Consider the following 27,205-nt stretch of genomic DNA (forward strand, 5'->3'; position numbering starts at 1 on the left):
TACCTCGCCAGTATTTTCTTGTGCCATAATTTGTTGATCTTCAACCACCGGCATATTTAGGATATCCTCATAATCAGCAAAGTATTGACTCATGTCATCTAAATCCACATTGGTGCCGGTGTTGATAATATTTGCCATTATGTCATCATTCAAGTTATCATCCGGAGCAGCCATTTGTATCTTCAAGATAACACATAGATAGAATTACTATGGCACATAACATAAGTACATGTGATAACACATATAGAATTACTAAATCCAATTAAATATAATAACACATAATATTTCATAAGGATAAACAATAATAAGGTGTATAGGCTTTGGAATTGAATAAAAAACACTTTCGATCCAAAAAACATGGAAATAAGTACATGTATATATACACATAGAATGATACAATTTTCTCTCTCTCTCTCTCAACACATAGAATAAGTGCATATGTATATATCTCTAGATATGCATGTGATAACACATAGAATGTCTCTCTAGATACAATTTTCTCTCTCTCTCAACACATAGAAATAATTAAGTACATGTATATATACACATAGAAATAATTAAGTACATATATATGTATACATATAGAATCTCTAGATAGAATTAATTACTAAATCTAATTAAACCTAACATATATACATAGATAGAATTACTATAAATCAAAATTAAATCTAACACATATAGAGAGAGAGATAGAATAATAATTACTAAATATATCAAAAACTATAATAAAAACTATCTAAAAAACTATCTAAATAAAGTACTAATTAAATTTTAATACATTTAAATCTAATTAACATATATCAAAAACTATCTAAAAACTAAGAATAAACTACTAATTAAATTTTAATACATTTTAATCTAACATATATATCAAACACTACCTAAAAAACTATCTAAAAAACTATCTAAAAAGTATCTAAAAAAACTATCCAAAACAGGGATGGCCATGCATATGGCGGCTGGGCGTGCTGGCCGGCCACGGGGCCGAGCAGAGCCGCGCGAGGACGACGTACGACGGAGACTCGACGGCCGCCGGGCGGGGCTCGACGACGACGGCGGCGTAGGCGCGGCAGAGATGACGAGATCGAGGCCGGGCGGGGGTAGACGACGACGGCGGCGTGGGCGCGGCAGAGACGACGAGATCGACGTTGTAGATCGAAAAGTAGAAGATGAACCGTTCGATATATATAGGCCGGGACCCTTTAGTCCCGGCTGGTAACACCAATCGGAACTAAAGATCCTTTAGTCCCGGCTGGTAAGCCGAACCGGGACTAAAGGTCCAACCCTTTAGTCCCGGCTCGGCTTACCAGCCGGGACTAAAGGATCTTTAGTCCCGGTTGGTGTTACCAGCCGGGACTAAAGGTATTTTTGGGCTGGCAATTCCGCCCACCCTTTAGTCCCGGTTCCTAGTCTGGGCCGGGACTGAAGGCCTGAAATTTTTGTAGCCCGCCAATGTGTTGTTTTTTTCATTTAGGATTGTAGATCTTGATGAGCTGCTCAAATGAGACACTAAATGACCTCAGATGAAAAAATCTCTGAATACCAAGTTTGATCATCTTAGCAAGATCTACAATTGTTACATAGCTCATTTTCCCATTTGAGAAAGTTTTATCAAACACTAGTCACAAATTCTTGAATCTCATATAGACTTTCTAAAACTTGCACACACTTGTGAAATTTGAACTACATTTTGTTCAAACTTTCTCAAATGAAAAAATGGCCTATATAAGGATTGTAGATCTTGAAGAGCTGAACAAACTTGGTATTCAAAACTTTTCAATTGGAGACAATCTAGGGTTCCGAAAACTAGTTTGTAGGCGTCGAAATTTAAAAATCACAAATTTGAACTATCCAAACTATCTCAAATGGAAAGCTGACCAAAACAACAATTGTATCATGCGGGCATAACAGTGAATTTTTTCTTGATGTATGACCCTTGGTTATGATCTTGTCGTAACCATGGAGTGTCTTCATCATTTAACATGATGCTTGAATCTTTCTTCACTATGAAGGGTGGAATTCGGATATTTCTTTCATAATCTTCTGACATGTCTGACTTGTCTTCAATTCCCACTATATTTATTTTCCCAGAAAGAACTATGTGGTGCTTTGGCTCATTGATCATTGAGTTGATGTCTTCGTTTTTTCCTCTCTTTGATTTTGTAGACATGTCTTTCACATAGAACATCTGACTCACATCGGCAGCAAGGACGAATGGTTCGTCTTTGTACCCAATATTGTTGAGGTCCACTGTTGTCATTCCATACTCTTTGTCGACTGTTACCCCTCCTCCGGTTAGCTTCACCCATTGGCACCGAAACAATGGGACTTTAAAATTAGGTGCGTAGTTCTATGCGGCCATAATATGTTTGTATATTCCCATTTGGATCTATGCTATCTATGCGAACCCCACTATTTTGATTGGTGCTCCTTTTATCTTGGGCAACTGTGTAAAATGTATTCCCATTTATCTCGTACCCTTGGTACGTGAGGATGTGCCATGATGGTTGCCTAGCCAACAAATATAGTTGCTCATCAATATTGTCATCGCCTTGACATTCTTTTCGCAACCAACCACTGAAACTTTCCATGTGCTGACGCCTAATCCAAGCTTCAGTCTTCCCTGGAAACTTGGATCATAAGAACTCCTTATGTATCTCGATGTACGGATGCACCAATGATGAGTTCTGAAGAACTGTGTAGTGTGCTTTATTGAAATAATCGTCTTCCATGCCAATATAAGTTTTCTTCCCTAAAGTTCCTTTACCACTGAGTCTCCCCTCGTGTCGCGATTCGGGAACGCCAATCGGGGCAAGGTCAGGAATAAAGTCAACACAGAACTCAATGACCTCCTCTGTTCCATAGCCCTGGGCGATGCTTCCTTCAGGCTTAGAACGGACTTTCACATATTTCTTCAAGACTCCCATAAACCTCTCGAAGGGGAACATGTTATGCAAGAACACAGGTCCAAGAATACTAATCTCCTTCACCAAATGAACTAGGAGGTGTGTCATGATATTAAAGAAGGATGAGGGAACACCAACTCAAAGCTGATAAGACATTGAACCACATCATTCTGTAGAGTAGCTAGTTCCACTGGATTGATTGCCTTCTGAGAAATTGCATTGAGGAATGCACATAGCTTCACGGTGGCTAGACGTACATGTGGAGGTAGAATTCCTCTTAAAGCAACTGGAAGTAATTGCGTCATAAGCACGTGGCAATCATGGGACTTTAAGTTTAGGAATTTCTTCTCTGGCACATTTATTATACCCTTTATATTGGAGGAGAATCTCGATGGGACATTGATGCTGCTTAGACATTCGAACATGCTGTCCCTCTCTTCTTTGCTAAGCGTGTAGCTAGCAGGACTTAAGTAATGACGTCCATCATCTATCTTCTCTAGATGAAGGTTGTCTCGTTCTTTCATGCCCTGCAAGTCCTGGCGTGCTTCAAGTGAATCTTTTGGATTCCCGTACACACCCATGAATCCTAACAGGTTCACACGAAGATTCTTTGTCAGGTGCATCACGTCAATTGCGTTGCGGACCTCTAGGACTTGCCAATAGGGTAGCTCACAAAAGATGGACTTCTTCTTCCACATGGGTGCGTGTCCCTTAGCATCTTTGGGAATAGATTCGCTGCCTTGTCCCGTTCCAAATACTACTTTCACATCCTTGACCATTGCGAGTACATCTTCCCCGGTTCAGTTATGAGGCTTCTTCCGATGGTCTGGCTTACCTTTAAAATGCTTACCTTTCTTTCTTACTTGGTGATTCAAAGGAAGGAATCGACGATGGCCAAGGTACACGACCTTTCGACATCTTTTCAAATATATACTATCAAGGTCATCAAAACAATGTGTGCATGCATTATATCCTTTGTTTGTCTGACCTGAAAGATTACTTAAAGCAGGCCAATCATTGATTGTTACGAACAACATTGCTCGTAGGTCAAAGTGTTCTTGTTTGTACTCATCCCAGACACGTACACCTGGTTTGTTCCATAAAACTAGAAGTTCTTCAACTAATGGCTTCAGATAGACATCAATGTCGTTGCCAGGTTGCCTCGGACCTTGGATGAGGATCGGCATCATAATGAACTTCCGCTTCATGCATAACCATGGAGGAAGGTTGTAGATACATAGAGTAACTGGCCAAGTGTTATGACTAGTGCTCTGCTCCCCAAAAGGATTCATACCATCTGTACTTAAGGCGAACCTTAAGTTTCTAGCCTCATTTGCAAACTCTAGAAATTCCCTGTCTATCACTCTCCACTGGGACCCATCAGCTAGGTGTCTCAGCATATTGTCTACCTTACGGTCTTCTTTATGCCACCGCAACAACTTTGCATGGTCTTTATTTCTGAACAAACGTTTTAAACGTGGTATTATAGGAGCATACCACATAACCTTGGCAGGGATTTTCTTTCTAGGACGTTGTTCACCCTCGACGTCACCAGGATCATCACGCCTGATCCTATACCACGCTGCTTTACATACCAGGCATTCATCCAAATTCTCGTATTCATTGCCATGGTAGAGGATGCAGTCATTAGGACATGCATGTATCTTCTGGATTTTTAATCCCAAAGGGCAGACAACCTTTTTTGCTTCGTACGTAGTGGTGGGCAATTCATTTGGCTTCGAAAGCATCTTCTTTATGAGGTTCAATAAATTCCTAAATGCCTTGTCGGATACACCATTCTTTGCCTTCCACTGTAGCAATTCCAGTGTTGTACCCAGCTTTTTTTGCCCCTCTTCGGCCGTCGGGTATAGCAACTTCCTATGATCCTCAAGCATGCGCTCGAACTTAACTTTCTCTTTTTCACTTTGCATTCTTGTTGTGCATCACGAATGGCATCGCCAAGAGCATCACCGAGATCATCTTCTGCCGCTACCTCTTCTTCATCTCTCCCCGTTGTAGTATCATCAAAGGCACCATACTGAGCAATAATGTCATCAATGTCTAAATCTTCTCCTTCACCTTCTTCCATCATGACCCCGCTTTCTCCATGCTTAGTCCAACATATATAGTTTGACATGAAACCTGACTTAAGCAAATGTGAATGAAGACTCATTGAGCTTGAATATTCCTTTAAATTCTTACATATGGCACATGGACAACACATGAAACCATCCCGCTTATTTGCCTCGGCCACACCTTAGAAATAGTGCACGCCCTCAATAAAGTCTTGGGAGCGGCGATCGGCATTATACATCCAATGGCGTGACATAATCTGCATTACACGACAAATTATGAAAACCTTGAACATAATTAAATATTTTATTACACAACATAGATGACACATACATGGTTGATTAATTAACTAAGCCTGGCTACAACGTAAGCAATCCCAACTATCACTAAACAAACTAAAACTACAATGCACTTCAGTAACATAATTATTTCGTGATCGTACGCAACTAAAACAGACAAATCATTCTTCTGTTGAATATCAATAAGCTTCTCCTGCTGGCTCACTGCCTCATCATCAGCAGCCGCTACCTCAAGCGCACCCGAATTCTGCACGTATGTAGCATAATCTTCCTCCCAGTACCAACCATCGCATCCATTGCCCTCCCACTGAAAATAAAGCCAAAAAATATTTAGTCAAAAATATTCAAGAAAAGCAGGTCAATTAGCCATTATAATCAAATGCGTAAGAAACTCACATCGTGATCCGGGCACTTGTAGAAAACACGACCCTTGTTGGGTCCCTATCTCTTGACTCGGTACTCCATCACAATCTTCTGCTTACACTTGCCGCAGATAATGAGAGGGAGTTCTGGCCTCAGTCATTTCGCAACCGAACGAGAGGCCGAGGATCCGATACCAGTTGTCATCTACTTTCTATACTTATTTTTGCAAACTAGTGTAAATTTCACATTTTCTAAAATGATATATTTAAACAAAACTAAAATTATTTATTTATCTAACTAAACCATGAAATATGTACTATGTATAATAGTAAAATACCAAACTATCAAGTGATTTTACTATTGTAAATCATCATGTGATTTTGAGCTAAAAATGACATAGAAATCACATAGCTCAAAAACATGTTTCAATAAATAACCATCCGTACTAGTTGACCTTGCTTACGTGATCATCTCGGCGAGCATTTCTCCACCGGACGGCACCGTACTTGGCCAAGGAAGAGCTCCGATTCTACGAGGAAGGCAACATGGTCTTCCACGACCGTTGCCGCTCTCCCTCGTAGAATCAAAGCTCCTCCTTGACGTCCGTTACCGCTCGGCAGAGAACATGCTCGCCGAGATGAACACGGTCCGCAAGTTCAATACGGATTTTCTATAATTTTCTAACTATTTTCTAAGTTTTTCATTTCATGGAAAATTTAATTCTAAAAAATAAAAGGCATGATTTCTAAGTAGTTCATTTTATGGGAAAAAATAATTCTAAGTGACCTGCTCGATATCGGCGAGCTCGTTGGCGTTTAGGTTGCCGAGGATAGTAACATTTGTAGATGACATTTGTAGGTCTGAAGTTATTAAATATCAATCAAATTATTGCTCAAAAACATGTTTCAATAAATAACCATCCGTACTAGTTGACCTTGCTTACGTGATCATCTCGGCGAGCATTTCTCCACCGGACAGCACCGTACTTGGCCAAGGAAGAGCTCCGATTCTACGAGAAAGGGAACACGGTCTTCCACGACCGTTGCTGCTCTCCCTTGTAGAATCAAAGATCCTCCTTGACGTCCGTTACCGCTCGACAGAGAACATGCTCGCCGAGCTGAACACGGTCCGCAAGTTCAACTAGTACGGATTTTCTACAATTTTCTAACTATTTTCTAAGTTTTTCATTTCATGGAAAAATTAATTCTAAGATCACGTAAGCCGCCGGGGACGAGGATGGCGCGTGCTCCAGCGAGGACGAGCGAGGCGTGATTTTGATAAACTAATTTAACTTTTGTTTATCCAAACATATATGCAAATCATTATGTGATTTTGAGCTAAAAATGACATATAAAATCATAATAAAGTCCAACATATAAAGTTACACATGCATCTACATCGCAAAATGAGATAAGCTACTGATAAAACATAAGAGGATTAAGTTTGTTACCTCCAAAATCAAAGAGCAACACCAATGGAGGGGGAGAGAGCAAGAACAACAGCAAGCTGAAGAACAGAGGCAGTGAGTTTGAATGGAATGGCTCGGGCTCGGGGAGGAAGAAATGAGCTGGATTATAGCCCAGGATAATTAGTCCCGGTTAGGGGGCCAAACCGGGACTAAAGATTAATCTTTATTCCCGGGGCATTACCCAAACCGGGACTAAAAGCTTTAGTCCCAGTTGGTAATACTAGCCGGGATTAAAGATCCCTGCCCCGCGGACGACCGTTGGGCAGGGACCTTTACCAACCGGGACTAAAGGGTCATTTAGTCCCGAGGGCAAAAAATGCCGAGGCTAATGCCAAATTGGGACATCGTTCTAAAGTCTGTTCTCTAGTAGTGGGAGTTAATGCATTTTATAAAAAAATTCTTTGATTTATCTAAATGACCTCAGATGGAGAAACAATCTAAACTAAATCTGTACTATTTTACTGGGTATAGATCCACTCTAGAATTGAAATCGATCTCTAGGAGTGGTTGGGTTTTGACCCGTGTCTAGAAATCGATTTTAGGGTGGTTCGATTGTGTAACACCCCTGGTGTTACGAGCTTGCTTAGCACCGAGATTTAAGTCCGAGAGGAATTAGCCAAACAAGTTTTCGGGTTTTAAAAAAATTATAACGCGCGTGAAATGATAAGCGAAACCTATGTGACTCACTTTTATGGACTCAAATAAATATCCAAGTGAACTTACTTTGTGCATAAAAGTGCTAATAAAAATCTTAACGAGAAAAATAGGATAAGTCATTTTAATTGTTTGGCACGAAAAACAATTTATATAAACAAAAATAAAATATAACTTGTGTGTAGTACTTAAGTAAAGATGATGAGCAAGTGGTGTAGTTGGAAATGCAAATTTAACTTTTAGAAAATAAATATTGTTAACTAGTGTTTTGGGAGCTCAAAAATCAAATCCAAAATTTAAACAGAACTTTTTCATTGAATCAGCAAAAAGTCAAAATTGTAGTTAAAGTGTCATTTTTGGCGAATTATACTGAACAAAATAGTTAAATATTGCTTAAGTATTTTGTTCCTATGGTTTATGTAGCACCCGGTTTTAAGAACAAAACCAGATATGCACCATATGTGAGCCAATGAAGTCAAATCTCACATATAGCTACAAATAATGGGTAATATTAAAAGACAATGCTTAATATAATGTACTTAGTATAAATGATATAACCTTAAACAGCAAACAACGGCAAGACAACTCCGATCTTCAGGTCAAGACACCAACTCCACAGGGACAACTGACTAGTTTATCATGGGCCTAATTCCTCCAAACTCTAGCAATCTAGTACCCATCCAGGATTTTTCCAAAGATTTAAAAAGTAAAGCAAGCGTAAGTACATGTCGTACACAACAAATATAACATGGGGTTCATGAGGCTCAAAAGGCTGACACTGGTTTAACTGTGATTAGCTTTTAATGAGTCATCTTTTAGCAATTGGGTGGCAACAAGTTTATTCACAAGCCCATATAAACACATGGTCAGGTAAACATGAATAATGAATAGCATAAACAATTAACCATTAATCAGTATCTTTTATCATCAGTGTTCATCATCTATTCTGTAAGGGTCCAACGCTGCTCGTGACAATGAGCACGGTTGATATACCAGTTTTACACTCTGCAGAGGTTGTACACTTTCACTGTGAGTCGTGATTTACCCTTTCGTCCGAGGCGGCCAACCTCTAGACCCACTACCAAGGAAGGTCAGCAGGGTTCACTATGAAGCCTTTCAAAGGTTCGTCTAACAAGTTAGGGCCATTAGATTCACTCGGCAAACAGATATAGGAACCCCCTGTCGAATGGCACAATTCCATCACGGCTATACACATAAGAGTAGAGGCTATCCTATACCCGATTTGGCAAGCCATTCTTACGCCATAAAGGTAATCTCTAACAAGCTAGAAAAGGTCCTCATATTGAGTTAAAGCCAGAGCCATGTAGCCCTCACAGTTGTACTATAAGTCTCGGATGATCACTTACAGATAAGTCCTTAGAGAGAAGAATCTAGAGCACCATAAAAATAGCCCAATGCTCTGGCCCTCTTGTTCTATGTTGCTAAAAAGCATCTTTTAGTGTTTATTGCATATACCATTAATTAGGTTATAAGATCATGGCTTTGGTTGAGCACTAGCAAAGCTACCCAATGCATATCCCATAGGAGATAAGGTATAAGTTCAATTCTAGGGAATCCCAATCAAGGTGACACATTCAATATAAATTAAATGTATTAAAGTTGATAGGAAAGAAGGATGATCCCATGCTATACTTGCCTTAAACTCAGACCCTTCTTCTACTGAATTGTAACCTCCAAAGGACTTCTTCTGGATCACCAACATCTTCTATATCACCAACGCAAAGCTCATCGACTGGACAAGATCATAACGCACCACATAAGCATCCATACAATCATACACGAAGCAAACAATAGAACTAAATTAGAACAGTACAGCATACATATAAAACAGCGAGTGAAAAGGGTTTAAAGACGTTCTACACGTTGCTATGAACACAGACGCGAAAAGCACGCTAATCGAAGCTATAACTAAGAAGTTATGAATTAAACAATATTTTATTTAATAAAATAATAGATTAAATCTAACCTCAAATTTCAAAAGTTGAAAACATGTTTAACAGTATTATAAACTTGTAGATTACACAACTACGAATCTAACGCAACTTGAACGGGTCAAATCGGACGTTTTGTGCATAAAACAAGGTTAGTGGCAGTTTTATAAATAAACCAAACTTAATTTCAAATTAAAATAAATAAAAACAGATTTTAAATCAGGTTTTGGGACTGCGGGTTCTATTTGGCTGAAACAGAGGGTCTCTTTAGTAAAAATTACCAGCGAAAGGGCATGGGTGAATATGGACCATCAGATCGAGATTGGATGGCCCAGATTAGATCAGATAGAGGGAGAGTGAGACAGAGATGCCGGCGGCGGCTTCAGGCGGCGACGCCATGGCCCGAATCGGCCCGACCTCATCGGAGTTTGTCGATACGGTGACTTCGCGCATCATTGGTCCAAATAAAAGCATGAGGAGGGAGAAAGGAGTACAGTGAACTCAAAGCGGGGATCAGAAAAGACCATGAACAAGCGGAGGCGGTGCCGAGCTTGATTTGGCAGCTCGGGTCATCGGCGTTGCTTCGGCGAGCATGTTTACGCAAGAGGAAGGGAGGGAGAGAGCAAGGGAGGTACCGGTGTACTCCTTACCAACTTACGAAGCTCAGAGATCATCTCAAGGTGACGATGAGGCTGCGGAATGGCGGAGCGAGCTCGGTGGCAGCGCGTTAGGGTTTCACGGCTGCTGGTTCAACGCGAGGTGGTGGTACTAGGGTTTGGGGATGGGGTGATGTGGCATAGGGATTCGACTTATATAGGGGCCTCGGCGTGGGGCGTACGCCAACCGATGAAGACGACGCGGAGGCGGACTCCCAGCGGTAGAGTCCAGCTCAGGCACAACTCAAGGTAGGGGATGACCCTAGCATGCGGGTCCCGGGTGGTAGTGAAATAGAGAGGGGAAAGGGGAGCGTCCGCTTGGGCTTTGGCCTAGTTGGGCCAACCTATTGGGCCGCACGAGGCGAGGGCGCTCTGGGCCTGCGCAATGGGAGAGAGGAGAGGTGTGAGGACTGGGCCGGCTGGGCCTTCGGCCCAGAAGGGGAGGAGGGAGGTTTTTCTTCTTTTTATTTTCTATTCTTTTATTTCATAGTTCTTTCAAATCATTTCAAAAGCAATTTGAATTCATTTTGGGTCTAGATCAAAACCACGCATGACAATAAAACATATGAACCAGCATGAATGCATCAATAAGGTTGCTAACCCTATGATGAATTTTAATTGAATGAAAAATTATTATTTCCCTATGTTTCATGAGCACAAAAATTCTGAATTAAATCATTTTAGCTCTATTTCCAAATAAGCAAATTTTATGGTATTACAGTTTAGTGTAAAGTATGGGCTATCACACGTAGTAATTCTTGGTTGAAGTTAATAAGGTATAGACCTCTTAAAAATTGTGGCAACAAGTGTTCATGGATGTTAAGTCCAATTGAACCCTTGTCTTTTCTAAGTGAGAAAGAGTGTGGACAATGCCATTTGGTGTTTAAATTCTAACTAAAATGTTTAAACACTAGCTTCATATTTTTGCATTGTTAGTTGCTTCTAAGTAACCTCTTGGGCATGGGGTAGGTCGTAGTTGCGTTGGGTGTCACGTTGCTCCCTGAAAAATTCCCTAAACTTTGTTGGAACGCGCTATAACCATGTTGTTGGCGCTCTGTTCGTGAACCGGCACTCCAGCGATGAGCCCATGTTGGCATCCTTTTATCTCCCTCTATGGTTGCTCTATGGTCGTGATGATTGCTTCGCTAGATGGCTGGAAGTGTTGGCTCTAGGTCAGCGAAATTGGTTGAGTTTTAATTAAGGTAACCAGCCGTCTTTGCTTCACTTTAAAATGCGTGCACGGCACCGAGCGTAGCCGCTCAGACTAAGTCCACGGTCACCGCACACGCGGACGCTGTGGGCGTCGGTCTCACGCATGTGGTGGGGTCATGGCCGCGGGCCAGCTCGTGTGCACGGATGGTGTCATGCAGCGCCATGACCTAGCGTTGGCTAGCGCCATGGCCTAGCGTTGGCTAGCGCTAGCTGACCGCGGTCTGGCTCCCGCTATGCCATGCGCTGGGCCATCCGAGGCTGCGGCTACCGTCGCTCGGTCGATGTGGCATCCACCCCACCCTTCTATTCACCTACCTTGTCGTACCCTTGGCGTATGCCACTTCTGCCATGTCTGGTCATTGGCCCCGGTCACAGTGCTGATGGGATGCCTCCCTGCCTCACTTGCCCTTGCTAGCCGATGCTAGGGAGCCCTGCTTGGGTCTTGCCATGCCATTCTGAGCGCTTCGTGCCAAGCCTCGAGGTCTCTTCGTCCATACGCACAGGCTCGTACCGCTGCCACCATCGAGCGGAGCCACCCATCTTAACTTGCTCGGGTTCGCTCGTGTGTCCTCTCCATGACCATATGGTGTGCTGAGCCACCGCTCCTCCTTTCCTCCTAGCGCCAATGGCTTTGTCGTACAATTCCTTGCTCTGGCGGGTAGCTTAGGAAGTAGGCTAGCCGTCTCTTCCCCCTCAAGCTCGATCATGCCCTACCGATCAACAATTTGGCCTTTTGCTCGTTGTTGGTCATGGAAGCCACCGAATCGGTAGGTTGGGAGGTAAGGTATGTAGGAGTGGTAGCAGTTCGATTACTCGTAAACCTGAGCTTGCCTTGACTCCCTCCATCCAGTGCTCATTAACGGCGTGGTGACGCGCCGATGTCCATCGTAGAGCGCCGTTGCCCCGCTCGGTCGCATGTGGCCAACCCTGTCCGGACCACCTCTGACCGAACCATCACCACAGACAAGCTCGTTGTAAACTCCTTTTGCTCACCCGCTCACTCGTTAGTCTTCTAGCTGCTCTGGCTCGTGGAACAGTCACGCCGCCATCGCGGATAGCCGCTCGCCGCTGCAGTTCACACTAGTGTGCCTCCAAGTCCCTAACCGCCACCTATCCTTGCGTGTTTCGCCGTAGATGGTGGTCGGCCCCTTCTATCATAGCATGCCTAGGTTGCCTGGCGTAATCGCCCTATGCCGGCCGCCGCCGCGTCGACGAGCGCGGGGATCCCTAGGGACCTCCCCGTGGTAAAGATGGAAACATCCGAGGGTTTATTTACAAAACCGCTATCGGTAGGAATAGTGCGCATAGCAGTAATGTTATTATCTAAAAGTTCGGGGGCTTTTCTGCAAGTCACTGTCGCGTGCGGGCCTCCCAGCCTTGGGTCGTGTTGGGCCATCGCGACCTGCACGAGGCCGCACCCACGCTGGGCAGCCGGGCCAGAATGGGTTGCTGCCGGCCCTTTTCCTTTTTCTAAGCATTTCCTAATTTAGTTTATAAGCAAACTTGTAAATTCAATATAAATTTGTGTAGTGGGCCAAAAATTATGAAACTAATTTTGTTAGGTTCCTAAAATCATGATCTATCTGCCAGTATATCTTGTTCACATAGTTTCATAGTATTTTCAGAAGTTATCTAATTAAATTGAGATGCTTAATATTGTTAAGGTATAAACTTGTAGGAATTTTTATGATTAATCAGTGCAAGTGTTAATTCTAGAAATTTTATAGTAGCTTCCTAATATTATGAGGTGCTCACTGTAATTTTTGTAGCTCCATAATAATTAATTTGCTAAGGTAGCTAAATGAGCCCTAGTTCAAATATATAAATTTAATCAATAAGAAGCCAAAACACCTTGGGATTTAGGACTAAAGCATTTTTTCAGAAATGAAGCCTTATTTGACGACGTGGATACGTAGCCTAGTACGCTAGTCGTTAGAGCTAGCTCGTTAGCTTGTGAGGCATAATCATGTTCTTAGAGTTATGGTTGTCATGGGTTAATTACGTTTTCTGTGTTGAATCTACATATATTATAATAGGAACAACAATGGATCGTGGAGCCATCTGGAGTAGCAGAAAGGATGGTGCCTTGATGATCGAGTCACCATGATGAAATGATAACTTTTGGTTATATCTTACCCAGGCGAGCCCCAGTGCATAACCCTTATTATTCTGCACTTTAATTTATGCTTGTGCACTAAGTTTTAAGGAGTTGAATGAAAACCACTAGCATATATATATCCTTATCCTATGGGTCCTACTAGTATGTAAGAATCGTGTAGATGGCTATGTTATAGGATTCAGTAGAAATCGAGTGATTACCTGTCACTCACGAGAGATAGGAAAGATATTATTGTTGTTATTATATTACTATCACATGGAATATATATGGATGATAATTGGAGACCGGGCGGAAAGGTGCTTTGGATTTGGACTTGGTTTGGCAACCGAGCGAGGCTCGAATTGCATTTGTTCCACCTGTATCGATTGAGGATTGTCCGTTACTATGGATGGTAGTCAGGTCATAGACTTATTATCTTGAGCACATACTTGCTTATGGGAGCGGGAAGGCTCGTTACGCTCTTGTCGTGGGTTCTGGCTCTTTCCAGACCGACTGATTGGAGGCGGGGAAAGGTAGAGGTCTAAGCACCATACTGAGACTGAGTCTCAAGTGTGGGGGCTTGTAGTCCAAGTTTGGACGGGGACCTAGACCCTGTGATAGAAGTGGAATGGGTTGGTCTTGTTTGTGCTTAGGGTATAAACGGGGCGTGTGTTTCGGGGTACCCAGTTGGAATACATTGATTCATGAATCACCGTTTCTGTGAGGTGGTACGACTTGGCTATGGTCTACCACCGTAGTAAGAACTAGAACTTGAAAGGTGATAAAATGGTTCTAATTGCTTACCATCTGCTTAAAAGTAGCATTGGTGCTTACATAGAATGATTAGTTAATGAACTAATGATGACTGCTAATAAAATTGAATATAAGGGCGCACGTTTAGTAATGCTTCTACAGATGCAATAACCCACAAGCCAAATAAACATTGCATATCCTTGGAGTCTTTTATTTTCCTCCTGTCGGGTAAGTCTTGCTGAGTACAATCGAGTACTCAGAGTTTTATTTCCCCTGTTGCAGGTGACCGGAGGATACATAGAGCTGACTCTTGTGTGTGGAAACCTCCTGGGAGGCTCAGAGAGGATTCCTTTCATGCTACGATCGTAGTATTTATTTATAACCCCCACTAAAGGTTTTTATAAGAAAAGATGTAAAATCTGCTAGCATTTCTGTAACACCATAAATTTTGAATTTCTAGAAATAGAGCTAAAATGATTTCATTTGGAATTTTGTGATCATGAAATATAGGAAAATAAAATTTTTCATTAAATTAAAATTTAACATAAGGCATAGCAACATGTTTGTGCATTCATGCCGGTGCATTTGATTTAATTGATTGAGTGGTTTTGGTTAAAATTCAAATTGGTTTAAATTGTTTTTGAAAATGAATTTGGAAATGGCTTTGAAATAAAAGAAAAGAAAAATAAAAAGAAATTGGAATATAAAAGAGTTTAAAAAGGTTGTGTAATTTATTTAAAACTTAACAAAAGTCCTGATCCTATTTTTGAATCGAAAGTATATATTTGAAATAATATTTGAATTAGATTTGATTCATATTTGAAATTGGTTTTGAAATAGAAAAGAAAATTTGAAGATGGAGAATCCTTTTTGGCCCGAGCAGCCGCGCAGCCCGGCTCCCACTCCCGCCGGCCCAGCGAGCCAGGCCGCTGCCAGCGCGCCACCGTAGGCCAGCCCGCACCCGCATTCCTCCATGGGCCACTTCCTCTTGGGCCACCCCGTTTTCACCGCACGATCGCATCACCAGGCCGTGGCCCAGTCAAGAGCCCTGCGCGCTCGGCCCGCTCAGCAGCCAGTCGCGCCGTGTGTCCCCTCCCTCCTCTCTCTCGCCTAACGCTGACACCCCGGGCCCCCATGTCAGCCGGTTTCTTTCTTCTTCCTCTTGTCATCACCGAACCGGTCTCCTCAGCCGCCGCCATCGCCTGAGAGTCCGTGTCCGCCCCGTCCTGCCTGGTGGCGTGAGCCCCAAGCCGCTCCACCCCATATAAGCCTCCATGCCCATGCCTTCCCCCACCGAGCCGGGAGAAAGCCACAGCCGCCGCCTAGCCCTAGCGTGCTCGTGCAAACGAGTCGCCCGCCTCCCCAAGAGCAGCGCCGCCTCCATGCTTCCTTTGCCGCCGAAATCCACCTAGGTGAGCTCGCCTAGACCTCCTCTCCTCTCCCGTGTTATTCCTATCAAAAACCGTGCTCAGTAGGCCAAAAACAGTGAGGTCCACCGCTCCAGCAATGGCGCCGCCGCTGCCAGGTTCGCCGGCGGTCTTGTCCGGCCGGCAGCCTCCTCCCTCTTCGTCCATGGTCGAATCCTGGCCGACAAGATCTGATCCAACGGTCTCAATCACTGGATACCCCTTCGTTGTTCTTTTTGCTAAAGAGCCCTTATAAGTATTTAAGTCTTAACCCGCGGTCCATTACGTCTTTCCTGACTTCGTTTTCTTCTTTTGAAAGTGTATTTTATTTCGGTTAAATTGAAAATACGTTTTCACCTATTTACATATTTGCCACTGATTTTGTTTTAGTCATAACTTCTCCGTTTTAACTTCGATTTGATCCGTTCAACTTGCGTTAGGTTCATATTTGTGTTGTCTACATGTTTATACCACTGTTAGATATGTTTTCAACTTTTAAAATTCAAGGATAGGTTTAATCTATTATTTTATTAATGAAAATCTTGTTTAAATCATATCTTCTACGTTTTAACTCCATTTTAGCCTGTTCAAGTTGTGTTAGATTCATAGCGACGAGATCTATGCGTTAGTAACAATGTTTATCATATCACTAATACTAGAATTTCATGGTTTAAATCATATCTTGAATAACAATTATGCAATTGGATTTTATAAATAAAATATGATTTGTTTCACTTTAGTTTTATAATTCAAATCTAAATTTGGCTTAATTCAATTTATAATATCTATAAAATATCTTATATATGTTTTTATATAATTAAAACATATGAAGCTAATAGTTTTACAAGTAGATCTCTCGGTAGTTGTATGTTTTCAACCGTAGCTTTGATTAGTGTGCTTCTCACAACTGAGTGTTCATAGCGATGCGTAGAATCGTGTTTCAAACTCTTTCACTTATTTTTCTATGATTGGTGTACTATTCTAATTTAGATCTATTGTTTGCTTCATGTATGATTGTACGGATGTTTGTGTGGTGCTTTATGATTAAGTCCAGTCGGTGAGATATACATGGTGATCAAGAAGAAAAAGAAGAACGTTGAAGATTAAAGCTTACCGAAGGATCAGTGTTTAAGGCAAGTATAGCATAGGATCTTCCTTTTTGTCCTATACACCTTTAATCATTTAAATCATACTGCATGTGTCTACCTTGACTACCACTAAGGATGTCCTAGTCTTTTGTACTTGTACTTTGACACCTTTGGGGTATTGCATTGGGTAGTATGATGTTAGTGCTCAACTAAAGCCATGATCTTGTAACTTGACTAATGGTATATGCAATAAACATTAAAAGATGCTTTTTAGCAATATGGAACCAGGGGGCTAGAGCATTGGACTGTTTTATGGTGCTCTAGATTCCTCTCCCTAAGAACTTATCTGTAAGTGATCATCCGGGACTTACAGTACAGCTATGAGGGCTACATGGCTCTGGCTTTAGCTCAGTATGAGGACCTTTTCTAGCTTGTTAGTGGTTACCTTTATTAGCGTAAGAATGGCTTGACGAATCGGGTATAGAGCGGCCTCTATCCCCATGTGTATAGGCTGCGTGTCAATGTGCCATCGGGAAGGGGGGCTCGACATCTGTTTGCCGAGTGAATCTAATGGCCCTAACTTGTTAGACGAACCTTTGAAAGGCTTCATAGTGAACCCTGCCGACCTTCCTTGGTAGTGGGTCAAGAGGCTGATCACCTCGGGCGAAAGGGTAAATCACAACTCACAGTGAAAGTGTACAACCTCTGTAGAGTGTAAAACTGGTATATCAGCCGTGCTCACGGTCACGAGTGGCCTTGGAACATTTACGGAATAGATGATTTACACTGATGATACTGACGATAAAGATGCTCACTAATAATTATTGTTTATGCTATTCATTATTCATGTTTACCTAATCATGTGTTTATGGGCTTGAGATAAACTTGTTGCTACTCCAATGTTAAAATCATGACTCATTAAAAGCTAATCGCAGTTAAACCAGTGTCAGCCTTTTGAGCCTCATGAACCCCATGTTATATTTGTTGAGTACGACATGTACTTACGCTTGTTTTACTTTTCAAATATTTGGATGAAAATCTCGGATGGGTACCAGATTGCTAAAGTTTGGAGGAATTAGGCTTGTGATCAACCAGTCAGTTGTCCCTGTGGATTTGAAGTCTTCGCCTGAAGATCGGGGTTGTCTTTCTACTGTCTATACTCTGAGGTTATATTCTTTATGCTAATACGTTATGTATTGAAGCATTGTCTATTGATATTACCCTCATTTGTAGCTATATGTAAGATTTGTCTTCCTGGGCTCACATATGGTGTGTATCTAGTTTTGTTCTTAAAACCGGGTGCTATAATTTCTTGTATATAAATGTCCACTACGATAATGCTTCATCATGTCATTAAATTAATCTTTGCTTCCTCTGTAACTCTGATAACATTGTTATATTCCGCTGTTATAATCATTGGAGGTAATAAAGTGATGTAAGAAATGACTTAAGAATATTGTAAGCTGTATTCTCTCATTTATGATCCTGATGGAAAAATATGGATTTTTTAGTTCTCCCTTGAGGTGTGCTTGACAGAACTGTGTAGTTTAGTGTCCTCTCTTGAGTACTTAGTGTCTAATGGAAGACAAGTACTCCTGGGAGGCATTAGATTAGGCAAATCTACCACAGATAGTCGCCTCTAGAAATTAATATTTTCTAGAGATGTATAGCTAGAGTCTAGAGACCAACAAAATAGACATATCTATAAACCTATTTTAATATGGAAAAAAATCTTTCCATAGTAGTTGAAAATTGAAGTTATCATGAGTGACACGATAGGAAGCCCTTGGGGTCTTGGGATAAGGGATTTTGCAGCCTTTAACACAACATTGAGACATAGATGGATTTGACACCATTGGGCGACACCTGAAGAACCATGGACTGGCCTACCCATTCCAATGAACAACACTGAAGAAGCCCTGTACAGAGCATGCACCACCATAAAACTAGGCAAAGGCGAGAAAGCTATGTTCTGGCAAGATAACTGGTTGAATGGGAGAGCACCAAAAGATGTTGCCCCAGATTGTTATAAGCTTGCGCGGCAAAAAACGACAAGGTTGCACCAGCACTACAAACGGGAGGATGGATGCTTGCCTTAAACCGCATCAACTCAGACAGAGAACTTCATCAGTTCGTCGACCTGTGGACCCAAGTACAAGAAGTTTAGTTACAACCACAAGAAGATGAGTGCTCTTGGAGGCTGGGAACATCAGGGCAGTACTCCGCCATGTTGGCATATGATGCCTAGTTCTTCTGTGCTTTCTCAGAACTCGATTGGAGGAGTATTTGGAAATTCAGGGCTGAACCAAAGGGCCGCTTCTTCATTTAGCTTTTGCTCCAAAGGAAATTGCCAACAGCGGACATAATCAACAAGCGGGGGGGGGGGGGGGGGGGGAACCAATTTGCAAACTATGCTACACCAAACAAGGATCACACTCACATATGATTGCCAACTGTTCATTCACAAAATTGATTTGGCAAGGAGTGGAAGGCTGGTTTGGACAACAGGCGCTGCAGCTGAACCCAGGAAGAGGCGACGGCAATCAGAGACGACATTAAGGCAATTCAACAACCATGGGAGGAGTGAGCCATGCCCAAAAGATGTGGACTTTGTTTCTTTTGTCGGAAATGCTCTGTTGAGGACGTCCGTGCGGATGCCTCCCGTCCGGACGCTTCTTCCCTGCGGACCGGCACAACAGGCCTCCTGCCATCTACCTTTGATCCTTCACTCGAAAAAAATAAAGAGCAATATTTCCCCATCTCGTACCGGCTGTCGCAGCGTTCCCGATCGCCGCGGGAGCCTCCACCAAGCCGCCCACCCGCTCCCCTGCTCTGCTTCGCCGTCGACGGTCACGCACCTGCTCCACTGCCCCTGCCGCTACTCCTGCTCCACCGCTCGTCGTGCCCACACTTGGCGACTGCTCCCTCGGCCACCAGCTGGCCGCTGCGCGCGTGCTCGTGTATGATGATGCCAACAGGCGTCGCCAGCGCAAGGAGAAACGTCAGCCCTGACGCAGAAGCCCTCCGGCCTCGCCTCCTGCTACGCTTGCGGCGCCCCGATGCAAACGACGGATGAGGCTGCACCGGAATACGATGAATGTTTCAAGCGTACATTTCAAATGTTTTAGATGTTTTAGAGGTATGTTGCATATGTTTTATACGGATGTTGTAAAAGTAGATCGAGATGTTGCATATGTTGCAATGGGTGTACATGTATGTTGGTGTCTATCCCCAATGTTTCATCTGTTTTCCAGACATATGTTGCAAGTATGTTTATCTAGATGTTGCATATGTTTCACACATACGTTGCAAGCGTTTTATATGAATGTTACGTATGTTTGCAATGTTTTTCAAGTGCTTTTAATTATTTTTTCAAGTGTTTTAGAAGCATGTTAAGTGTTTCATCTGTCTTCATAAGTATGTTGCAAGTGTTGCATCTAGATGTTTCAAAAGTAGAACAGATGCTGCACATGTGATGCGTGTGGGAAGCACGAGGGCGCGCGGGCGCGCGGCGCGGGCAACGTCGAGGTGGCGCGGGACCCATGTGGGTGCACGAAATGCAGGCATGGGTGAGACGTGCTGGCACGGGCTCAATGTGCAGGCGCACGCGTGGGGAACGAATCGCACGGGGCACGGTACCATCCGATGGATTGGTATCCATCGTACGTCCGAGCGCCCGCAGTTCCCTTCGTTGTTCCCGTATAGCCTGCATCTCATGCTGTTTTTTCTTTTTTTTTCACTTAACTTTGTAAATTTGATACTCCTCTACTAAATGAAAAGGCAGATTACCTATCATTGATGTTCAAAAAAGTTATCATAGATTTTTTTATTAAATCTAAAATGTACATTCTAAAATCCTAGAATTCCAATTCCTAAAATCTCTCTAGATTCAAACTGAACCTAGAATTCCATGCCCAGGTGACTAGCGGGTAGCGATTTTAAAACCCCCGAAATACACGCACGGTAATGGATTTGCCGATGCGGCGACGTTCCCTGCCACAGGATAGCGGATAAGGATGGTGGTGGGCCCGCCCGGGCCCGTTGGCCTCTCACCGGCCGCAGGCCCAACTGGTGGCTGACGCTTCCCCTCCCGCGATCCCGTGGGCCCGCCTCCCTCACTGGCTGCTTCTGGAATAACTTCCATCGCCATCGCGTCAATAACTTCCATCGCCATCGCGTCACAAGCTGGGGACGGACGCTTCCCCGCCCGACCAGCGCCCTCACTTCGCCGACGACGACGAGCATCCCATCCACCAGGTACCCCGCCCCTTCCTTCCCCTTCCGTTCCTGCTGTGTGGTTGTCGGTGCTGGCGAGCCAACAACTCCGTCGATTTCTTTCGTTCTTTGTTTTATTTAGCACCACACATCCGATGGATTGATTGGAGCTGTGTCTGGCCGCCTGCTGTGACACGCAGTGACTGAAATTTCACACCAGGCGCTGCAAGCAACTGCAATGGCTGTGTACCAGCACTCCAAACGGGCAGCCAGGAATTAGCTACAGCACAGACCCCTGCTCACCACTCTAGGCGTATCTTGAATTCTTGATCTGGGTGGTGACTGGTGAGTGGCCTTTACAGTTACAGAAGCTTGTGCGCGCATGGCTAGCACTATGTACGGCACCACGGTGGCATGTAGGATGTGCTACAGAGATCAATACGGGACGCCGGCGCCGCGCGAGGTCACATGTCTGGCCAAGAAATCGGAGGCCAGGAGGTGGGCAAACGGGTACCACCTCGTCTCCAGGCTCTGTCAGTGGAAGCCCAGAGGCAGCAAGTCTGATGGTTCACTGCTCGGGCACGGTGGCTGCGATGCTCGCTGCCACTCTTGTGGGTCTCATAACAGCTGCGAATGCGAAACTGAAGAGTGCGATGCTGCTGAAGAAGGTGGCGCCAGCCCTTACAGGTAAGCTTTAACTGCTGCCCTGCTTTTCTTCTACAGAATCAGTGTGTTTTCTATAAGAGGGAAAATCATGTAGTAATCTTCCTATGCTAGTAGATACTTTAGTCAGCAAGTTCAGTTTCAGAATATATTAAAGCCTTCTTTTCAGTAATGTTGTTTGGATTGGTGGTTATTGTCCCGGGGCCTTAGTACATTTATTTGTGGTAACTTGTACAATAATAATTGTTAAAACAGTTGAACTTTTTCTTAGTGGATCAGTGGAAATTTTGCAAGTGCCCTGTGCATCATGTAAGCCAGCTTTGGGGGTCATGTTCACATTTAACAAACACCAACGCTTGGAATATTTTTTGGCACATACTTCACTTATGGGCCATCTATTCATCATTGGTTGTTATGCGTCTTTATTATTTGTCTAGTGATTACTGTTATATGCATTTAGGTTTGCATTTGCTTGAGTGTTTTCACTTGTGCATAGTAAAGTCTTCCCACAATATATTATCAGCCTAAATATGTCACCTGCTGTCAGGGTGCTTTGAGAAAACTTATTTTGACTTCAAATGTTTTCTCTGATGATAAAAGCATGCGCAGCCCCTACTTTCTCTTTTTCATTATATTTTTTTATTGAAATATTGAACATAGTTAGCTGACAATCTATTCTTTCTGCTTTAAAGCAAATTTCTATATATGCATTTTCTTTTAATATAGGCTACAGTGGCATCATAAGGCTCGATGACTGTGTGTGCAAAGGTGCACTGTTGTTTTTAGACTAGACATCTAACCATGAGTGATTTCCAATTATCTTCCAATGTGTTTGTTGCAGAGATTTCAAGCAACATTCGAGGGGAAATCCTCAATTTTCAGATGGTCAAGTTCCATCAAAGAAGAAGTCAGCCTATGCTAATCAAGGGTTGGCTGAAGCCTGCAAATTTGTTTACAATGATGCTAAGTTTGTAAATGAAAGGGCTCAAAGTGACATTCTATTACTTTCACGGTACTCTTCTACTCCAAAGTAGAACCATATTCATATTGCTAAATTTGCTCCTTGATAAAAGCAAGTTATTGTTTGCATAACTGTTTATTTTATTCTTATATCTGATCTACTTTGCATCCTAGTGGCATAACAAGGCTGAACAAACGTGCATGCCAGGATGCTGCTGTTTTGGGCCTGGGGTTTCTCAAGCTTGATGGTACATGCTCTCCTTTTGGGACAAATAAGTTCTTGATATAAAATTATTTATTATTTAAGCTTCATCTAAACTTATCTTGCATTACAGCTCGTGCACGAAAGGATACTCAAAAGATTGACAACACTGTGAAGGAGAGAGCAGCGCGCCTTAACCATTTTGCCAGAGTATGTATCTGTAAGATACTAAATTATTCATTTTTTTTTGTATTCTGTCTCCTTTTTTACATCTATGTAAATAATCAGCATTTTCATGCCTATTCAGGCATTTAAGGAGCGAGCTCAGTCAGACTTGAAGAAAGCTGCAGACAAACATTGGAGTGATGGTGCTTTGGAGGTGTGAACTAGTAGTTCATATTATTTTACTTCAATTTGTTGGAACAATTGTAAGATCTGAGCAATAGTTTCCATCTTTACTGTAGAAAATTGCCAGTACTATTCATATCATATAGGAGTAGTACATCTTTTTTTTTATCAATTATCAATGCCAGCGCCCTTTGTGTATTGCTGTTGAATTCATGCTAATCTAATGTATTATTGATTTGCAACCAGGCAGATCTGCGACGAGCTGACTTGGTTGTTAAACGACGTGCCATGGAAGACGCTCTCATGGCATTGAAGGTAGCTTTAACTACTTCCATATCTAGCTCTGAAACTTTGCAACGTCGAGTGTTCAAATAACCATCCTTAGATCTCTACTGTTTCCAATTTTTATTCTGGATATTCTAGCTCATTTTTATTATATGGCGGTTCGAATTTGTATAAAGGGGTGACTAATAGTGAAAGTGCTCATCTTTCTAAGAACTTATTTAGTTTGAACACCAAATCAATAGTTGCTATGCCTTTGACCCACCTGTTCATAGATACATTCCTCTTCCAAACATTCCCTATGGTGTGGTGGGAATTTGGTGTGGCAATGTGTGGAAGGAAACCAAACATGCCTTACATAATCACACCGGGAAGTTATCTAATGCAACATCGAATGTCGTGTCTGATTTACCTACTAACTAAATAAAGCAGAATGGGAACTATGATTATGTGGGAATTTTTCTTATGGCACTCTACACGTCTACATGCTCCCATCAACATAGAAGGTTCAGTGTTCTCTGATCCAACACAGTTTGCAGACGAATCAATATTTGCACATTGCTTTGTATACTAAAGAGGCTGCTTTTGTAATGAAAGACTTTCACATCTCTTGCCACAACAAAATTTGCTTCAAGTAGAAATTTTGATTTCACACTACCGAATTTCATTGTATCCCAACTTGATAACTATAAGCATTGCTCCTATAACGTTTTTATTATAACTTCATATACTTGTATGTAATTTTACAAATTTCAATGCAGTTTGTTCAGGACATCCATGACATGATGGTGAACAGATTATATGAGCAGTAAGTTCTAGAGAGAAAGTTTGAAATGATAGTTTTGGACGAGCACATAGCTGCTTCATTACAGAGAACTACTTTTTACTTTTGATCTAGTACTTGCTCACTATGGATCACTTTGAATTAAGCTAAAATTTACTCATAGGCTTCCAAAGGACGGTTCATCGTCTCGTACAAATTCAACAGGGTTTATTTCACTTGAGAAGAATGGGAAGACTCTTGACCTGTTTCCTGGTGAAGTTTCTGCTGATCAAATTTATGCCATTGAGGTACTTTCTACATAACTTATTTAGCAGCAGTCTCAGTCCCTCTCCCTCCCTCCCCCTCCCTCTCTCTCTCTCATGGGCACAGTCTTATCATAGTGTTAACTTTTCCTTGATTTATCCTTCCTAGGAAGCATACCAGAGTATGGCATCTGCCTTTTCTGAAGCTGATGGTATTGACTACACAGATCCTGAGGAGGTGAGCCATTTTAAACTGATTCGATCTATGTCAAACCTCCTACCTTCATATTTGATGTCATACTTTTCTGTTTGTGAAGCTTGAACTGTTAATAGCGACTCTAATTGACCTGGATGCCATGGATGGGAAAAGGAGTGTTTCCTTGATTGCTGAATGTTCAAGCTCTCCAGACGTTAATACTAGGTACATAGAGACTTCTTTCCTGCTGAAGTACCCATCAATCACTTGATTTCAACATAAAAGCTAATGTTTAAATACTGTACAATGATCATGTTGCCAAAAAACGAGTTCGGGTGCCAATTTCTTATTTTCAATGGCCCTAGTTCCCATTAGATTAGTTTATTTTATATTTTAATGCTTCTATATTTCAGGAAAGCAATACCTTAATTCCCTTGTTCTTATTTTGTAAAATTCAACAATACATTGATACTACTATATTCCATTGATGAACATTATAAATTTCTACTCTTTGTAGGAAAGCCCTAGCTAACGCATTGGCAACAGCTCCATCTATGTGGACTCTTGGGAATGCTGGCATGGGTGCATTGCAGGTTGAATTCATCTCTCCTTCCTACCTATCCAAAATGATAAAAGAAAAAGCATAAAAGGCTGTTTGGCACTTCATTTCTGAATTTCTATAGGCTGAATGTCTGAGGGCTTATTTGGTTTCTCACCCAGGCTTGCTATTGAGCAAAGAAGTCATGATTTAATTTGGGCAAAGAGTCAAAGTCTCCGTTTTTTCTTGAGAGAGTCAAAATTGGTTCTCTAATAGAAAAGGATCATTTCTCCCACAAAAAATCTGGCAAGGGTAGACTAGGCAACGAATCATGGCTCTTAATCTCGAGAGTGCAGGCTATATTCCACAACTAAATGCTCACATGATTAAGAAATTTCATATTTCAACCATCCATGTTCCAGACCATACAAGCTGAAGACATTTATGTTTGATTCTCACTTCATTTTCGGACTTGTGACACGAAGCTATGTTTCTACCAAAGTTCTTTGGTAAGGTTGTTGCAATTTCTCTCCTTTTGGTTGCAGAGATTGGCTCAAGATCCCAATTATGCTGTAGCTAGGGCTGCATCAAGCGCCATTGATGAACTCAAGAAGCAGTGGGAACTTGAAGAAGGTGACAGTCTGAGGTTTGTAATGAATCAGAATTTGGCTTCCGAGGATGCTGATGGTGACAATTCAGCAGCAGATGATGACACATGAGGTGTAAACAAGTTGAAAGATTCCAATTTCGATGGCAATGGACCGATGCATAAGAAATCATCATGGCCAGCACATAAAGCATTCCTGTTTTACTTTTAGGACTGAAGATCAGATAGATATAGGTATTTTACATATATCTAGTTGAAGGGAAAAAAACGTGTTGTGAAACTTGGTAAATGGGGAATAAAAAGAAGAGTAAATAGAAGTCTGTTCCCTTTGGATATTGTTCAGACATGAAACAAAATGTTGTATTTGAAAAGCACGTAAAAGTGAACGAATTCCCTTGTGGGAATATGTAGTCTTATAATAGTGGCCCTGGTTTTATAGTACTGTAATTGGCTCAAATTCTGTATCTGGACAACAAATGGAACATGGTTTTTTCTGCGCTGCAAATTGTGGATCGAGTATTACTGTTATCTGTTCAAAACTGAAAATCAGCATAATTACCATCTGCTGGCAACATTACCTTTAGATCAACTTCAGCAGGAGGAACTAAATCAGGGCCCATATTTCGATTTGGGTGCTTTCCCCTATTTTTGTTGGTCCTCTATTTTGCATTTGCTCTGGCGGAAGCTCCTAAACCAAAGCTCCCAAATTCTCTTAGTGGACACTGACCATTGGGACCCGCTTGGCATCTTCAATCTTTCACCTTCTGAGCTATCCCAACGCCACAGAAGAGGGGAGAGGCTCGACGAGCGCTGCACGGACTTCCGACAGTCCGTGCCTTGAGCGGCGGCAGGCCGAGGGAGGGCAAAGAGCCAGCGGTTTTTTAGCATTCCAATTTTTTCCCAGGGCAATTTTGTTTGCTAACTGTTTTTTTAGCATTGCCTTGCGTTCTTTGGTTCTGATTTTTTTTTTAACTTATTGCTATGTTCAAAAGAAATTTATGTATGGACTCTTTGGGACAAAGAATTGCAAAACTACTAAACTAGAATCAGGGCTGGGCGCAGGTTGTACATCTCATTATATCGCGCCAAGATTGGCAGATTTGTGGCTGTGTGGCATGCGGGTAGGTGCCATGCTCCCTGACGCCCATCTCGGCGCTAGCGTAGGTTGAAAACGGACGAAACATATCCGACCCGATCCGTCCGTTTCTCTATGACCTGCCGTTTTCGTATTTTTAGAAAA

General features: G+C 42.3%; 1 protein-coding gene across 2 annotated transcripts; it reads left to right on the plus strand.

Annotated features, from left to right (window-relative positions):
* The first annotated feature begins 21,046 nt into the window (after window positions 1-21,046).
* LOC136533474 (senescence-associated protein OSA15, chloroplastic-like) lies at window positions 21,047-26,470 on the plus strand. 2 transcript variants are annotated; one of them, XM_066526017.1, is made up of 13 exons: window positions 21,047-21,185; window positions 21,344-21,830; window positions 22,648-22,818; window positions 22,941-23,014; window positions 23,102-23,178; window positions 23,276-23,347; window positions 23,563-23,631; window positions 24,360-24,406; window positions 24,546-24,669; window positions 24,794-24,862; window positions 24,942-25,045; window positions 25,338-25,413; window positions 25,904-26,470. In XM_066526017.1, exons 2-13 carry the CDS (start codon window positions 21,526-21,528, stop codon window positions 26,075-26,077), a joined length of 1,362 nt encoding a protein of 453 aa, XP_066382114.1. In that variant the 5' UTR covers window positions 21,047-21,185; window positions 21,344-21,525; the 3' UTR covers window positions 26,078-26,470. The 2 variants fall into 2 exon arrangements, with proteins under 2 accessions (XP_066382114.1, XP_066382115.1); XM_066526018.1 differs by lacking the exon at window positions 21,047-21,185 and having other exon boundaries at window positions 21,210-21,830.
* Window positions 26,471-27,205: the final 735 nt, after the last annotated feature.

The sequence above is a fragment of the Miscanthus floridulus genome, unplaced genomic scaffold (genome assembly GCF_019320115.1).
Source record: "Miscanthus floridulus cultivar M001 unplaced genomic scaffold, ASM1932011v1 fs_894_3_4, whole genome shotgun sequence".
Lineage (NCBI taxonomy): Eukaryota > Viridiplantae > Streptophyta > Magnoliopsida > Poales > Poaceae > Miscanthus > Miscanthus floridulus.